This window comes from Micromys minutus (genome assembly GCF_963924665.1).
Source record: "Micromys minutus genome assembly, chromosome: 1".
Taxonomy (NCBI): Eukaryota; Metazoa; Chordata; class Mammalia; order Rodentia; family Muridae; genus Micromys; species Micromys minutus.
In genome coordinates this window covers 140,171,195-140,185,499 of record NC_137969.1, presented here as the reverse complement: position 1 = coordinate 140,185,499, position 14,305 = coordinate 140,171,195, and the positions used below count along the sequence as shown (strand labels likewise).

Sequence of the window (14,305 nt, the reverse complement as noted above, 5' to 3'; positions counted from 1 at the left end):
TCTTTGTTGTGTATTAAAGTGTCTCTGGGGTATATGCCCAGAAGTGGAATAGCTGGGTCTTCAGGTAGTACTATATCCAATTTTCTGAGGTATCGCCAGACAGATTTCCAGAGTGGTTGTATTAGCTTGCAACCCCACCAACAGTGGAGAAGTGTTCCTCTTTCTCCGCAGCCTCGCCAGCATCTGCTGTCATCTGAGTTTCGGATCTTGGCCAATCTGACTGGTGTGAGGTGGAATCTTAGGGTTGTTTTGATTTGCATTTCCCTGATGGCTAAGGATATCGAGCACTTCATCGAATGTTTCTCGGCCATTCGGTGTTCCTCAACTGAAAATGATTTGTTTAGCTCTGTACCCCATTTTTTAATAGGGTTATTTGATTCTCTGGTGTCTAGCTTTTTGAGTTCCTTGTACACCTTGGATATTAGGCCTCTATCTGATGTGGTGTTGGTAAAAATCTTTTCCCATTCTGTTGGTTGCCGTTTTGTTTTCATGACCATGTCCTTAGCCTTACAGAAACTTTGCAATCTCATTAAGTCCCATTTGTTAATCTTTGACCTTAGAGCTTGAGCCATTGGTGTTTTGTTCAGGAAATTTTCTCCTGTGCCTATGTGTTCTAAGGTTTTCCCTACTTTCTCATCTAATAGTTTCAGTGTATCTGGTTTAATGTGGAGATCTTTAATCCACATACACTTGAGCTTTGTACAAGAAGATAAGAACGGGTCTATTTTCATTCTTTTGCATGTTGAGTGCCAGTTGGACCAGCACCATTTGTTGAATAGGCTGTCCTTTTTCCATTGAATGTTTACTGCTCCTTTGTCAAAAATCAGGTGACCATATACATGAGGGCTCATTTCTGGATCTTCTATTCTATTCCATTGATCCACCTGCCTATTTCTGTACCGGTACCATGCAGTTTTCAGCACAATTGCCTTGTAATATAGCTTGAGGTCAGGGATAGTGATTCCCGCAGATGTTTTTTTGTTGTTGAGGATGGATTTCGCTATTCTAGGTCTTTTGTTATTCCATATGAAATTGCACATTGATCTTTCCAATTCCATGAAGAACTGGGTTGGAATTTTGATGGGGATTGCATTGAATCTGTAGATTGCTTTTGGTAGGATGGCCATTTTTAAGATGTTGATCTTTCCAATCCATGAGCATGGGAGATCTTTCCATTTTCTGAGATCCTCCTCAATTTCTTTCTTTAGAGGTTTGAAGTTCTTGTCATACAGGTCCTTCACTTCCTTAGTTAGAGTCACACCAAGGTATTTCATAGTTTTTGTAACGATTGTGAAGGGTACCTTTTCCCTAATTTCTTTCTCCACGTTTGTCCTTTGAGTATAGGAAGGCTACTGATTTGTTTGAGTTAATTTTGTATCCGGCCACTTTGCTGAACTTGTTTATCAGCTGTAGGAGTTCTCTGGTGGAATTTTTGGGGTCACTCAAGTACACTATCATGTCATCGGCAAAGAGTGATGTTTTTATCTCTTCCTTTCCGATTTGTATCCCCTTGATCTCCTTTTGCTGTCTAATTGCTCCAGCCAGGACTTCCAGTACTATGTTGAATAGGTAGGGGGAGAGTGGGCAGCCTTGTGGAGTCCCTGATTTTAGTGGGATTGCTTCAAGTTTCTCGCCATTAAGTTTGATGTTGGCTGTTGGTTTTCTGTATATTGCTTTTATTATGTTTAAGTATGGACCTTGGATTCCTGTTCTTTCCAGGACTTTTAACATGAAGGGGTGTTGGATTTTGTCGAATGCTTTCTCAGCGTCTAGTGAGATGATCATGTGATTTTGGTCTTTAAGTTTGTTTATATGGTGGATTACATTGATGGATTTCCTTATGTTAAACCATCCCTGCATCCCAGGGATGAAGCCTACTTGGTCATGATGAATGATGGTTTTGATGTGTTCTTGGATTCGGTTTGCAAGGATTTTGTTGAGTATTTTTGCATCAATGTGCATAAGTGAGATTGGTCTGAATTTCTCTTTCCTTGTAGGGCCTTTGTGTGGCTTAGGTACGAGGGTTATTGTAGCCTCAAAAAATGAGTTGGGTAATATTCCATCTGATTCTATCTTTTGAAATAGTTTGGCGAATAATGGTGTTATATCCCCAATAAATGTCTGATAAAATTCTGCACTGAACCCGTCTGGACCTGGGCTTTTTTTGGTTGGGAGGCTTTTGATGACTTCTTCTATTTCTTTAGGTGTTATAGGGTTATTTAGATGGTTTACTTGGTCCTGGTTAAACTTTGGGACCTTGTATCTGTCTAGGAATTCGTCCATTTCCTCCAGATTTTCCAATTTTGTGGAGTATAAGTTTTTGTAGTAGGATCTGATGATTTCTTGAATTTCCTTAGTTTCAGTTGTTATGTTACCACTTTCCTTTCTGATTTTGTTTATTTGGATACTCTCTCTTTGCCCTTTAGTTAGTCTGGCTAGGGGTTTATCAATCTTGTTGATTTTCTCAAAGAACCAACTCTTTGTTTTGTTAATTTTTTCCAATGGTTCTTTTTGTTTCTATTTGGTCTATTTCTGCCCTAATTTTGATTGTTTCTTGCCGCCTACTCTTTTTGGGTATATCTGCTTCCTTTTGTTCTAGGGCTTTTAGCTGTGCTGTCAGGTTGCTGATGTGAGCTCTCTCCAGTTTCTTTTTGGAAGCACTTAGGGCTATGAGTTTTCCTCTCAATACTGCTTTCATTGCATCCCATAGGTTTGGGTATGTTGTGTTATTGTTTTCGTTGAATTCTAGAAAGTCCTTAATTTCTTTTTTTATTTCTTCTTTGACCCTGCTATCCTTTAACAGAGCGTTGTTTAGTTTCCATGTGTATGTGGGCATTTTGTTGTCTTTGTTGTTGTTAAAGACCAGCCGTAGACCATGGTGATCTGAGAGGATGCATGGGAGTATTTCAATCTTCTTATATCGATGAAGGCTCGTTCTGTGTCCAATTATGTGGTCAATTTTTGAGAAGGTGCCATGGGGTGGTTAGAAGAAGGTGTATTCTTTTACTTTAGGATAGTATGTTCTGTATATATCTATTAATTTTAGTTGGTTCAAAGTCTCTGCTAGTTTTGCAGTGTCCTTGTTCAGTTTCTGTTTCCCTGATCTGTCCATTGGTGAGAGTGGGGTATTAAAGTCTCCCACTATTATTGTGTGGGGTGAAATGTATTTTTTGAGCTTTAGTAGAGTTTCTTTTATGAATGTGGGTGATTTTTTATTTGGAGCATATATGTTAAGGATTGAGAGTTCCTCCTGACAGATTTCCCTGGTAATGAGTAAAAAGTGTCCTTCTTTATCTTTTTTGATAACTTTTGGTTGGAAATTTACTTTATTCGATATTAGAATAGCCACTCCAGCTTGCTTCTTGGAGCTGTTTGCTTGGAAGTTTTTTTCCCACCCTTTTACTCTGAGATAGTGTCTGTCTCTGTCTCTGAGATGAGTTTCCTGTATGCAGCAAAAGGCTGGATTTTGTTTATGTATCCAGTCTGATAGTCTATGTCTCTTTATTGGGGAGTTGAGACCATTTATGTTAATAGATATCAAGGAATAATTGTTTCTGTTTCCTGCCATTTTTGCTTTTTTGGGTTGAGTTGTGTCTGTGTTTTTTTCTTCTTTTAGTTTTCTTGTTTAGGAGTTTTCTTGTTTTTACTAGGCTGTATTTTTCCTCCTTGTATTGGGTTTTCCACCTATAATTCGTTGTAGTGCTGGGTTTGTGGTCAGATATTGTGTGAATTTTGATTTGTCTTGAAATATCTTTGTCTCTCCATTGATGGTGATTGATAGTTTTGCTGGGTATAGCAGCTTGGGCTGGCACTTGTGCTCTCTTAAGGAGTGCATGATGTCTGTCCAGGCTCTTCTAGCTTTCATAGTCTCTGTTGAGAAATCGGGTGTGAGTCTGATTGGCCTGTCTTTATATGTTACCTGACCTTTCTCTATAATTTATTTTCTTTAAAGGAAATTTGCTTCCAAATATTATTCAAATTTTTTTGACAAAGTATTTTGTAGCCGAGGTATGGTCTTACACAAAAACAAAGCCAGTGTTTCTTATTTGGTGACCTTAATAACTATTCAATGGTCATTCCTTTAATCTGTATTTTGTTTTGTTTTGTCTTGTTTTGTTTAGACAGGGTCTCACCATGTGACCCTGGCTGTCTGGATACCACACTGGCCTTGAATTCAAAAAATCCATCTTTCTTTGCCTCCTTGGGATTTAAAGGCATGTGCCACCATACCTGGCTAAATGATGCTTCTTACTTTATTATGGTTACATAGTATTTTCACTAAAACACTGAGAATGAGTTTGATTATGCAGAGTTGTATCAATTCAGTTGTTTTTTAACCTGTATTTTTCTAACTTTCTTAAACAAGTAAAAAAGTTATAGATACTCTGAAGTACGGTGAAACTCCATGAATCTGTGTTTGGTATGAATTTAGAAAGCTAAGTTATTCTTTTCTTTTTCCTTCACAGCAAAGAATCTTGTTCTTGCAGGGATTAAGGTGAGTGTATTCTCTCAGTATGAAAAGTAGTTTGTTCTGAACTGTGTTTTTTACAGATTTGCAGTCATCATGTAATTTGTTTTATTTTTTATTTTACATAACTGAGTCATTAATGCTGTTTTTTTTTTTAATTTATAAAGAGTCATCTAACACTTTACCAACTCAGTGTACATCTATGTTTTATGTATTCACTTCACCGTCCCTTCTGGCTGCAAGTGCTAAGTTCTTCTCGTAAGAACTTTAGCTGTTTTATCATTCTTAAATAGTTTTAGTATATATCTTTAATATAACCACAATTTAGTACCACTTTAATACCTTAGAATGTATTGATTTCTTAATATTGTCATATTAGGTTTTTTTTATTACTATAAAGTCATTTACTCCAAACTTTAACAGCATCATTTGTTATGTCCGGTCTGCATGGGCAAAGATTTTAGCCAGTTCTTTTGTTACGATCTCTCACAAGACTGCAAACAGTATTTATAGGAGCTAAAGTCATTTTGAGTGTAGTTTGTCAAATAATTTATTTGCAGAGCTCAATTTGGTTGTGCCACCTTTATTTCCCTTTGGGACTGCAGGCCTTAGTTCCTTTCTGGCTTTGATCCAGAGGTTACTTGTTTCTAGCTATAGGCCTGTCTCCATCAAGCTGCTGCCAGTTGACAGCTGACTTTATCAAGCAGTAAACAAGAGAGAGAGACACTAGCCCATAATCAAGAGGAGGGGGCAATCCAAAAGCCTATTGGGTGTTGGTGCCGCCCTGGAAACTTGCTTAGCATAAACACAAAATGCCCACTTGAGAGTTCAACTTTGTTTTCTTGAAAAATCTTTTTTAAAGTTTATTTTGTTCTAATCAGGAGCCAAGGAGAATTTGTGTACTGCATATTTTTTTTCTTTTAATCTGTAGGTTTTTCTTTCCTGTTTATTTTTCACCCTAACAAAATTTATTTATTAAAAAATGTAGGATTAGAGAGATGGCTCAGCGGTTAAGAGCACTGACTGTTCTTCCAGAGGTCCTGAGTTCAATTCCCAGCAACCACATGGTGGCTCACAACCATCTGTAATAGGATCTGATGCCCTCTTCTGGTGTGTCTGAAGACAGCAACAGTGTACTCACATACAATAAATAAATCTAAAAAGAAGTAGTCATTTTTGACATGTTTAGCAGCACATGTCTAATTCTTTCATTTTGATGGCAAGAATGAGAAAGACCGACAGGTTGACGTCCTAATCTAGTGTACCTAGTAAGTCCCAGGCCAGCCTGGTAGCTACATAGTGAGACCTGTCTCCAAGAAAATAGAAAGAATGGGGGAAACATCATTGCATATACTCATGTCTTATATTTTTCAATAAACAGGTAGTCATAGCCAGAGTCAAATTGAGATTTTTTTTTTTTTTTTTAGCAAATGATAATATCCCATTTTTTCTTCTTCATTATTTCTTTAACTATTATCATTGCTTTGATTCATTACTTCATTAATTGTAGTTGTCATTTCCTCCTTGTTTATTAATAATAATAACATTTTAGAGAAAATTTTCTCTTCATTGATTACTTGATTTCATTGAAGTATGTAGACTGCATGTACAAAAAGCAAGATAAATACTGAATTTTTACCACCTTTTAAAAGTCATTCTGACCATCCCTCAGCTGTGACTAACAAACTTTTGATTATGTATATACCATACTGAGCTTGTGCCTTTAAATATACTGTGTTATGTTTCTATTCATTGTATATTTTATTTTTAATAGTATTTTGATAAAATTGGTTTATCTTTTTTATTGGAGTCTTTAAGTTTCTGAGGATTCTTAGAAAAACACCCATAGTCTTTGTCATGTTCAGTCTTATTGAGGTATAAAGGTAAAACATTAGTTATCAGGAAGCACTGAACTGTATTCAGGTTTTATAGGTTTCTGATTCCTATGTAGGAATGATTACTTGTTTTACTGTTTTTGTATATTCTTTTACTGTAAGATTCATGATTTTTAATGACAGTCCACTTGTACTATATTCTACTTAATTTATATGACATGGTTACAGAATACAATTTAAATATTACTAATGAATTATTGAAAGTTATGTCTTTCATCTTTTGTCCTTTTCTAAAATCCCTTACTTTTGACTGATAGCTTTAAAAGAAATCATATTCAATAACTCCTCCATTTAATCACACCAACTAGTTAAAAACAGTTTAGATTATTTCACGTTGGAGTCTAAGTATCATTTAGTATCATTTTTAAATTATTACTACTTATTTATCTATTCAAAATTAAGCATAAAATAAAAAATATTTTCAGGTTAGTCTGGTTTCTGTACTCTTTTCCCCTAGATCATCCACTATTGTATTTAAATATAAGCAAATACATGCATACATAAATATTCTATTCAACTTTATGTTTCTTCCTGTATTTCTTAAAGTGCTTGCTTTTTATTGCTTAACAGCTTGCTTAACAGATTACTGCATAGTAATGAATGTTTTTTCATTTTTTAAAAAACAGTTACTTGAAAATAAAATTGTGTAGATATATCACATTAAATTTTTCCATGATGATGCACATTTTGTTTCTAATGTTTTTAGTAGAATTCTACTTACTAATCTTGACTGTAAATGCTTTTGAATCTTTCTAAGAATGTCTTTTGGACAGATTCCTACAAATAGGATTGCTCTGTACAAGAGGAAATATATGTCTTATTGCTAGAGGTTATACCAAAATATCTTTCCGTTGAGGCTGAGCACCTCATAGTACCATCATAATGCAATATGTTGTCAGATCGTTAGACTATACCACTCTAGTAGATGGGAAAGATGTTTCATATTCAGCATTCCATATATTTAAGCAATAAAATATATATTATTACAGCATATTTCTTGTAAATTATTCTTTGATGTGATAAAAGTAACATTTTTTTTCTAGTTTTTCCATTACCTTTATCATCTGGAGTGTAGAATTTTTAAAGTTTTTCTGAATGTTTTTATGTTGATTTTTATAGCATGCTAATGTCATAAGATTTAAAGCTTCTTGCTGAGTTATTCAAATTCTTCAGGTGTTTATAGTTCTGTCTTCTAAATACAGATGTAATTATACATCCTTTCCAATTTTTACACCACTAAGTTCTCTTTGTTACTCACGTATACGTAGTGTTCCCACCACACTGTGCATAATATTAGAGGTTTTATGCACCCTGGTTCTGTTCTGAAGTTAACTGGTACTTTTCTTATTTTTTTGAAGGCACTGACAATTCATGATACAAAAAAATGCCAAGCGTGGGATCTGGGGACCAATTTCTTCTTGTGTGAAGATGATGTTGTTAATGAGAGAAACAGGTAAAGATATTTTGATACATTGTTATGAGATTTTTTTTTAACTATTAGATTTAAAAATGTTTTATGTGTAGAGAATTCAGTTTAGTCATAGCTGTGTACTTTGTCAAGGTAAATTCACACCACCTTACTTAAATAAGTAGTGGCATTTATTTATTTTCTTTGTCAAGTCTGTGATTATTCTGTTATCTAGAAGTGAATTTTACATTATTAAAGGAAGTTAAAACATTATTTAGCAAAATTATGGGTTTCATTGTGACATATTTTACATATATGCATTATAGTTTGCTTTTATTCCCTTGCCCCACAGTTGACTTTTTTAGCCTCTTTTCTTTCTCTGCCTTCATTTATATTGTTTTTCCTCCTTCCTTCATGACATATATTCCATTACCTTTTTCTGTTGCCTTCCTTGCCTTTGCCTTTATACTCTTCTTCCCCCCACTTGAGTCTCTTTCTAGTCTCATGAGTAAAGGAGATCTGTAGTGTTACTGTCATTAAGACACTTTGAAAGCTTAGAGATTAGAAGCAAGGGGGTATATGTGAAATTGTAAAGCTTACTAAAGAATGTGATAGTGTGTAATAAGATTGTATTAATTAGAATACACACATAAGTCTGTGTTTACCTACAGTTTATTTAGTTTTCATTAAAATTTATATGTTGGGTCCTTATGTTAAGTGTCTAACATTGAAACTGAATAAATGAGAGATTATGTTTTTCTAGGGCTGAAGCTGTGCTCCATCGTATTGCAGAACTAAATCCATATGTTCAGGTCTCCTCATCCTCTGTCCCTTTTGATGAAACCACAGACCTCTCCTTCTTAGAAAAATACCAGGTTAGTGTTTCGTATTAAATGTTATTGATACCTTCCAGAGAAATTAATGCGATATAACTAGTATATCCCAATACACTGAAGAGCAGAACAAGAAACATCAGGTTAAAATAGTACCTATTAAGTGCTCCATTTGAGAATGAGATCTAAAGACTTGTGATGTAAGAAGAATATTTAGCAGTAATAATTCAGTTGAAACTTACATGGTTTTTAACAATATGCATATATTTGTTCGTGTTGTATCTTTTGAAAGTTAATACTTAGTTGATTTTAATAAGCATTAGAGAGTTGAAAAATAAATATGAGTAAATTACAGTCTAGAACACAGAAATCAGGAAAAGTTTGAGTAAAAAAGTTAAAAGAAAAATTTACCTTATATGAAAAGGTTTACTTTATGACATTAGATTTCTAGAAATAGTAAAAGTCAGTGTCAGGCAGAAGAGATGGCTCTGTGGATAAATGACTCGCTATACAAGCAAAAGATCTGATTTCAGATCCCCAGCACCCATGCTGATCCCCACTGTTTCCTAGATGGCCATCCTAGCTAGTGGATTAATCTGAGGCCCAGTGAGAGACTGTCTCAAACTATAGTGGAAAGTGATAGAGGAAGACACCAGATAGCACCTGACTTACACAAACACATTTCAGAAAGTTTTCACATGCACACACTGCACATATCAAAAAAATTTCTGGTACCTGATGAACACAAATTTTTAGATTAAAAAGTGCTGGAGCTAGTACTAGACCTTAAATAATTAATATTCTTAATATGTTATATTGTTGTGTTTCACAAATATTGACAGAAGACACTAAAGGATAATCCATAAAATTGATCTATCAGAAACACAAATTTTAACATACATAGGAACCCAAGAAAAACAATGTCAATTCCAGAAGTAGAAAAGTACTTTGAAGTGTTTGCCAGAGAAAACTTAATAGATGAAATACCTGACAAATGAAAGCTGGGGTTATAAAGAACATGTAGTAAATTTGAAGAAATAAAGACAGTTAAAGGGAAAGGTGGATGGGAGTAAAGAGAAAGGGGATAACATTTGAAATATAAATACAGAGAATATCCAATTAAAAAAATAAAGACAGTTAAAGAAAACAATACATAAGAAATTTAAAAATTCAACAAAAAGATTTTGGAAAAATTAGTAGGAACAAAGAGCTAAACAACCAGACCAGAATAGTTGACAAAGTTTCTAACGATAGAACAAGATCAAGCGAGAGAGACTATCGAGACTTAGAAGTAGGCCTTTTGAAATAAGAGGAAAGAGTGAGAAGAGTTTTGAAGAGCATCGGCACCCCAGTGAACAAACATTTCCCTTCTGGGTACCTAGGAAAAGACAGAAAATTACTCAAAGAAGCCATTCCTGTGAGCCTCTCTAATGTTGGGATCCAAAAGGCTTCAAGTCAACATGCCAACATAAAATTCTGGCCCTGTCATTGTAGTTAGATTGCCAAAAACATTAGGCAGGTGGCATCAAAGCTCAGTTGTAGAGTAATCGAATGCCATGTACAAGGCTCAGAGTTCAGTTCCTCATCTCTTACCTTCCTAAAAAAAACAAAAACAAACAAAAAAAAAACCTGAGAAACTGATAAAAACTGTGAAGCACCAAATCTCATTTACAAGCATATGTAGTTTCTCCATTAGACTTATAGTAGATTACTCAATAGAAACCTTAAGAAGCATGGCAAGAGGAAATGAAATACTATTCAATTTCAGAAGATAGTAATTCAGCTAGCTTCATATAGACCCAGACATACCCTTCCAAGATGAAAAAGACATTTTTATGATAAGGTGGAAAAAATGAAGGAATTGATGGCTACCAGGCCAGCCTGCCAAAAGATGCTCAAGGGAGTCCACACCAGAAGAAAAAGAACCATACCTACTACTTTTGTGAATATGTGAAAGTACACCCATTTGTAATGAAGACAAAGGAAGGAAAAATGAAGAGTCAGGCCACACAAAAGAACAAGTCACATTTTAAGATGCACTCATTTAGCAGCCAGCGCAGACTGTTCAACAGAACCTTTAACAAGACGGAATGGAATGGCATTTTTTTTCATTCCCATGAAGAAAGGCAAACTCAAACGATACTCAAAACAAATAGGAGAAATGGGAATTCTTACATTATCTATATTAATTTAAGTGTAGGTTGTCTATATTCCCCAGTAAGATTATGCAGGTTGACTGAATCTAAAACAGGATTCAGCAGTCTATCAGAAACTCACATTAGTGGTGAGCACACAGAGACTGAAAGTGGAAAAATGGAAAGGGGTACTCAAGGCCTGGGAAGATAGTTTGTGAGTTTGCTTTCTCTGCAAGCATGAGGGCCTGGATTTAAATTCCTAGCACTCAGATAAAAAGCAGAGTATGGCTTTGCCAGCATTAAGGTGGGAATATAACAGGTGTATTTTTAGAGCTAGCCTAGCAAACATCCTGGCAGAAATAGTGAGCTCCTCGCCCAGGAAGAGACCAAGATTCAGGATAATGTGACATTCCTTTTACAGTAGGAAAGAAATCCTCACAGTCCTTCTCTGCATGCCAATGTGTGTGTACACACAAAAAGAGGTTCCATGCAACTGTAAACCAGAAGTGAGCAGGAGTGGGTTTTCTTACACAGACTAGATGTAAAAACAAAAATTTAAAACAATAGTAATCATTTCAGTTCAATAAATATCTGACAACAAACATTAGATCCAAAGGAGAAGTAGGATCCAGTACAGTGTTAGGACTTCCAATATCATAATTCTACAAAAAACAAACAGCAAGCTGGTTGTGGCAACACATAGTCCCAGGATTTGAGAGGCTAAGAAAGAAGGATTGCCATAGCTTAAAAACATGCTGGGTTACTCCTGAGTACAAAGCCAACCAGCTCAACACAGTAATGATACCCTTTCTCAATTCTCCCCCACACAAAAATGCAACATTGAAGTACTATAGCTGATATAATGATCGGCGTTTGTAGAATATACATCCTCAGCACATGAACTAGCCCTTAAAATGTACCATGTATTAGGACATAAAAATAAGTCTTGAGACATTCACAAAAATTGCAGAAGTGGGGACTAGGAATGTAGTTTATTCACTAAATTGCTTATGTAACATATACAAAATTTTTGAGTTTGATTGTCAGAATCAAATAAATGTGAGACATACCTAAAGTCTTACCACTATAAACCTGGAGGCAGGAGGATCAGAAATTCGTGTCTGTTTTAACAACACACCAAGTTCAAGGCTACCTGTACTGCATGAGACCCTGTCTCAAAGGAATACTGTGTGTCCTCTCTGACCACTATGTAATAAAATAAAAAATAACAAAATAATCTACAAAAATCTTACCCATACAAACTAGAAAGCTATTATCAAAAAAAAAAAAGATGACATGCTGGCAAGAATACCAGAAAGGAATTTTCCCCCTTGGTACAGTGTAGCTATCATACTTCTAGAACCAGCCTAAATGAAATCAGCTTACCATAGAGGTGCATGCCGTGTTCACCGCAGCACTGTTAAGCTTGAACATATGTAATCAAACATAAATGTCCTTCCATCAGTGTGTATGTAAACTAGGCTTATGAGTATGTGTGTGTCTGTCCATCTGTCTTTACACACGAAAGCATATGTAGGCGTGGGGAAAAGTGTAAAAGTCTAGATTATCAGTCTGTAGTAGTTGCATATACTGGTGTGTAACGCAGCCTACTGATGTATGAGATTCACATGGTAGCCTACAATGTCAGCTTTAGAGCATGGGCATCATATTACATCACTCTTTACTCCCACCACTTCTGCTCTTCTCCCAGCCAGTGCAGTGCACATGTCTCAGTAGGTGCCTCCTTGAGTATTGGGTACGGTGGCTTTAAAGGGACACACTGAGCTAGAGAGCCTGCTGTTCGTCAGTAAGTCAGTCATTTATCGTGATGGAGATATTACCTCTTGCCTCAGGTGTTAAAGGAAGACTGCTCAGGACATTTTTGGTATGCCTAGTAAGTACCAAGGAGAGCATAGAACTGAGAATCTGTTGGTTTTGATGTTTGATAGGCAAATGACTTATAAGAAATTATCTGACCTCTATCAGTATAAACTAATTATATTAAAGTCTTCTTTTCACACATACTTATATCATGGTATTAATAAAAAACTAAGCACTGAAAATTATTTGCTATCTTAAATACCATTGTGGTTTTACTAATATTATTGTAAAGCAAAGGTTTATTTTGTGAATCTGTTGAATGCAGAAATTAGTGTTATGACCAATATCCTTGAAAATTGTAATTGTCACTCTTGAAGCTTCTCTGAAAGTATTGTTTTGTTAGAGAGATTGGTGATTGTAGACAGTGGTAAATCTCCAGCCCACTGGAGACGACAAAACAACAATGGGTATTAAGGTTTGCTTCTCAGTGTGAGTCCTTTAGAGTAAAGGACTCCATTTAATATGAACATATGCTCTCTCTCTCTTTTTATTTTGGTTTTGCCATTTTGTACTTCTATATATAATTAATCCTAGAACAGAATTCAATATAGGTTAGTAACTTTTGTGAGGAGAACTATGATTCTTTGGTAGAATTTGAATTTATATGCTTCTTATTGAGAAAGGTATATTTTATAAAAGTTATTGTATACTTTCTGGTCTTTATTCTTAACAGTGTGTGGTACTGACAGAAACAAAACTGACATTACAAAAAAAGATCAACAACTTTTGCCATTCTCATTGCCCTCCAATTAAGGTAATAGTATAATTTAATAATTATAATATTAACATGCAGTTAACCAAAGGAAGAATATTTATCATATTCCAATTTATAGCTTTTCACTAAGTTATATAAAGAGCTCTATGTGTATAGTCACAGTAAGATGATTTTTTTTTAATATTTTATTTTTAAAGACTTGTAAATACCTAGGCATAGTGATGCACTAAGGAGGCAGAAGCAAAGCAAGTGGGTACCTGTGCGTTCCAAGGCCAGCCTCAGCTACACATCAAGTTCCAAGCTAGGTAGTGACACCCTGACCAAAAAGATACAACAAAAAATATTTACAAACACGCACGCATGCACACACATACCAAAATTAAGAAGACCTGGGTATGAAAATCTCAATGTACATAGAATAGTCATTCTGACTCTTCTATACAGAACAGTCAGTCATTCTAAAGTTGTAAAGTTCCATTTTGGCTTTTACCTGTTGACATTGGAGTGTTCTCCACCAAGAGCAAAACATCTAAGACGGTTCACACTGAAACATTAGTCTTTGATAACTGCCCACAGTTAGTCCTTTCTCATGTCCTAATGTTTACTCTTTTCTATTCTCTTTTGTATGTATTACACTGTCCCACTGTCACTTTTATTTCCATACATTCATATGTTATTGCCTAGATTCCTTATATGAGGAAGAACGTTTGAATTTTCCTTCTAAGAATATGCAGTCTTTCTAATGATACACACTTTAAGTTGATTTGTTGTTATGCAAATTAGGTGACTGTTTTTTTCATTAGAGCTGGATAGATTTGTAATACCTACACAGAGAACTTTAAGTACAAAAACACAATTTCTTTACAGAATCTGGGGATGGAGACTGCCATTATCATAAACTTTATTTTTAATAAAGCATTTCTTACTGCGTTAAGAACCTCATGTGTACCTTTCTCGGCTTGGTTTGCAC

The 14,305-nt window shown here is 35.2% G+C and overlaps 1 protein-coding gene across 1 annotated transcript in view; it reads left to right on the top strand.

Annotated features, from left to right (window-relative positions):
• UBA6 (ubiquitin like modifier activating enzyme 6) overlaps positions 1–14,305 on the top strand; it is a gene marked incomplete at its 5' end in the record, with an annotated part of 55,743 nt that overhangs the window by 746 nt on the left and 40,692 nt on the right. Inside the window, 4 exons of the mRNA XM_080909766.1 lie at positions 4,467–4,495; positions 7,722–7,816; positions 8,535–8,646; positions 13,294–13,374. Of these exons, the coding sequence (XP_080765892.1) occupies positions 4,467–4,495; positions 7,722–7,816; positions 8,535–8,646; positions 13,294–13,374 (317 nt within the window). The remainder of the gene's footprint in view (positions 1–4,466; positions 4,496–7,721; positions 7,817–8,534; positions 8,647–13,293; positions 13,375–14,305) is intronic.